Raw genomic sequence first — 4,020 nt, 5'->3', positions numbered from 1 at the left:
ATATATATATATATATATATATATATATATATATATATACATACATGTGATGAGCTTCATTACAGTTTCTATCTACCAAATTCTGCTCACAAGGTTTTGGCTAACCAAAGACATTTAATATAAGTGCCATACTGTGGATTGAACCTAGATACGCATGGTTACAAACTGAACTGTTAACCATGCAGCCGTATATCCTTATATATTTACCAAGTTTGAATCTTGGAGACAACGGAGATCTTTATTCATCTGCCTATCAACTCAGTAAGTAACCGTGTTATTTTGACGGTTACTTCTGTCACCTTAAACCCATTCTGTCCATGTATTTCTTTCCTGGTCTCAATTTGTGGTGGTGGCGGCGGCGGTGACACTGACAGCAGTGACAGTGACAGCAGTGGTGGCAGCTCTAAAGAAATCATTGAACTATTATTATTAGTTATGATGAAATGTTAAATGTAATAAACAGTGGTTATAAAAAGCCAAAAGAAGTTAGTCGATGTGCAGTTATCTCCCTTACTCCTCTCTGTTCGAATCGTTAACTCCGAATATAACTCCAAATAATGCAAACCTATCATCAAAGGCGTTCTAACCATGACCATCGCATCTTTTTTTTTTTTTTTCAAACTTAGTGTATATTACCTAATGTAATCTTCTCTTTGCTTTTTTTTTTGTTTAAGATGGCAGTGTTTTTGATTGGAAAGAGATTAACTTTGTAGTATCCTGCATGTTGAATGCAGAGGTTCTCTTATAACCTCAGGGCTGGGGAAATAAGTACCAGTGACATACTGGGGTCTGCGAAATCAACTACATCTGAAATGTACAGCCTCATGTCATAGTTATAGATTATTGTTATGTAATACAGGAATATTCATGCTTCTTTCTCTGCTATGTGGAGGTGCATGGTGAAGGCGCAATGGCCCAGTGGTTAGGGCAGCGGACTCGCAGTCATAGGATCGCAGTTTCGATTCCCAGACCGGGCGTTGTGAGTGTTTATTGAGCGAAAACACCTAAAGTTCCACGAGGCTCCAGCAGGGGATGGTGGCGAACCCTGCTGTACTCTTTCACCACAACTTTCTCTCACTCTTACTTCCTGTTTCTGTTGTGCCTGTAATTCAAAGGGTCAGCCTTGTCAAATTGTGTCACGCTGAATATCCCCGAGAACTACGTTAAGGGTACACGTGTCTGTGGAGTGCTCAGCCACTTGCACGTAAATTTCACGAGCAGGCTGTTCCGTTGATCGGATCAACTGGAACCCTCGACGTCGTAAGCGATGGAGTGCCAACAACGGAGGTGCATTGGTCAGGGTGTTGGACTCGTAATAGTAAGATTGTGGTTTCGATTCCTGGACTGAGTTATGCATTATGTTCTTGAGCAAAACACTTCATTGCTCCAGTCCACACTCACCTGACTAAAAATCCTTATTTCCTGTCACAAACTGACGTCCTGTCCTGTGGGTATAAGTAAAAGTGCCACGGAAACCAGCCCCAGGAATCTACATGAACTTGGAAAGATCTTTATCCTTATCCTCTCTGCCATGAGAAGATAGAATGTTCTGCTGAAATGGTCCATTGACATTGTTAATACAGACACCCCTACTAAACAGTATGCATTTTCTGCATAGTATTATATAATTTGTTGTAAGGCATTTGGCATTAGGAAGGGCATCCAGACATAAAAACCATGCAAAAACAGACCTCACTGGGGCTGATGCCACATGAAAAGCACCCAGTCCAATCTATAAAATAGTTAGCATGAGAAAGGACATCCAGCCGTAGAAACTTTGCCAAACAGACCTTGCCAGTGCTGGTGCCACATAAAAAGCACCCAGTTCACTCTGTAGAGTGGTTAGCATTAGGAAAGACATCTAGCTGTAAAAACCATGCTAAAAGAGAGAGAGAGAGAGAGAGAGCTGAGCTTGGTGCAGTCCTCTGGTTTACCACCTCCTGTCAAACCATCCAACCCATGCCAGCGTAGAAGATGGACATTAAATGGTGATGTATTTGACCCAGTCTACCTAAATGCCAACAGTCTGGTTCACCTAGCTTTATACTGGTACCACAGAGTTTTGTAATTCACTTTACTATGTCTGTGACCTACATATTTACCTGTGCAAAAGTTTAGGCCACCTAGGTATAACTAGGAATCACAGTGTTGTATAAGTTCACTCTACTGTGTCTCTCACCAACACATTAAACTATCAACAGTCCACTGTAGGTACCACAGTATGGTAGAGTTCACTGTTGACCATAACCAAGACATTTACCTTTCAGCAGTTCACTTAGCTGTAAATAGGTGTCACCATATTGTATAGTTCACTGTATCAGTTATACCACCTCCAATACCTCTACATGTATCGCAGTGTGGTGCAGTTCATTGTACTGTGTTTATTGCCAATACATGAAGGTGCATGGCTCAGTGGTTAGAACATCAGGCTCACAGTCATGTGGTAGTGAGTTCGATTCCTGGACTGGGCTGTGTGTTGTGTTCTTTAGCAAGACACTTTATTTCACGTTGCTCCAGTTCACTCACCTGTAGAAATGAGTTATGACGTCACTGGTGCCAAGCTGTATCAGTGTTTGTCTTTCCCTTAGATAACATTAGTGAGGGGAGGGTGGTATGCATGGACAATTGCTGGTCTTCCATAAACAACCTTGCCTTGACCTGTGCCTTGGAAGGGAACTTTCTTGGTGCAATCCCATGGTCATTCATGACTGAAGGGGGTCTTTACCCATTGCCAATACATTTGACCCTTTTGTTTCTATATTCCTGTTGAAATACACTGCCTTTGTTTTAATCAATTTTGAAAACAATTAAGAATTAAGTCAAATAAGTTTCTCGTTATTGATCTGGTGTTTTAGATCATAAATTAATGTAAAATTTTGATGGAAAGTTTTTAATTTAGATTAGTTAATCCTTTAGCATTCAGATTATTCTGTCAAGTATAAAGCTCATTTATTCACATTGTTTTTTAATTAATCATGGATTATCTCATAACTTGAGATTTCAATGATGTGATAGTTTATTTTAAAAATGATATTGTTGGATAGGCACAAGAGGCCAGATCTGATCTCTTGGAATGTACAACAGGTAGAATGTTTTGGCTGGATATGGCCAGTTCACATGCTAAAGGGTTAAATCAAAAGTTTGTGTCATAGAATGCAGTTAACTGTCAAGTCTTTATCTACATATTATTGCCTTCTTAGATTCTAGCCTTTTGCCAAAGTAAAAATTCAATATTATTCTTCATTTGTATCCCAGAATGCAGCAAGATTTTCCAAGGAAACGTAATCTCTATGAAGGACCTTACCCTGATGTCACGGACTATACTATTGAAGATGTCGTCAAATTCTTCAAGTCAAAGGGTTTTACCAAAGAAGCTTCAGCATTCAGTGAACAGGTGAGTCTTTCATCATCATCATCATCATCATCATCATCGTTTAACGTCCGTTTTCCATGCTAGCATGGGTTGGACAATTTGACTGAAGACTTGTGAAACCAGATGGCTACACCAGGCTTCAATCTGATTTGGCAGAGTTTCTACAGCTGGATGCCCTTCCTAATGCCATGCCCTTCGGAACTAAAGAATTGGCTGAGAGTAGCAGACTAAGCTGGTTGCCAACATGAAACATCAGACATCAGAGCTTGTAAAAAGCACCTGTGCCCACATCACATTATGGCACCTGTGCCAGTGACACATAAAAAGCACCCAGTACACTCTGTGAAGTGGTTGGCGTTAAGAAGGGCATCCAGCCATAGAAACCATATCCAGAACAGATGACTGGTGCTTGGTGCAGGCCTCCAGCTCTTGCCAGCTCTTGTCATACTGTCCCAATCCATGCCAGTATGGAGAATGAATGTTAAATGATGATGATGATGTTTATGTTTCTATCACCAGTCATCATCATCGTCTGTCTTTTTCTAGGCTTCTTTTAGCAGAGATGACATTGTTGCGAATACTCTTGCCAGGTCCCTGGTCTGAAGATGACATTATTATTTGTTAAAGTCCTTCAACCCACCACCCCC

At 40.6% G+C, this 4,020-nt stretch overlaps 1 protein-coding gene across 1 annotated transcript in view; it reads left to right on the top strand.

Annotated features, from left to right (window-relative positions):
• Positions 1 to 4,020, top strand: part of LOC106871115 (probable basic-leucine zipper transcription factor L) — a 72,972-nt gene that overhangs the window by 67,738 nt on the left and 1,214 nt on the right. The window contains exon 7 of the mRNA XM_014917427.2: positions 3,256 to 3,394. Within this exon, the coding sequence (XP_014772913.1) occupies positions 3,256 to 3,394 (139 nt within the window). The remainder of the gene's footprint in view (positions 1 to 3,255; positions 3,395 to 4,020) is intronic.

This window comes from Octopus bimaculoides, chromosome 23, assembly GCF_001194135.2.
Source record: "Octopus bimaculoides isolate UCB-OBI-ISO-001 chromosome 23, ASM119413v2, whole genome shotgun sequence".
NCBI lineage: Eukaryota > Metazoa > Mollusca > Cephalopoda > Octopoda > Octopodidae > Octopus > Octopus bimaculoides.
The sequence above is the reverse complement of the archived record's forward strand: the minus strand, read 5'-3'. Positions and strand labels throughout refer to the sequence as shown.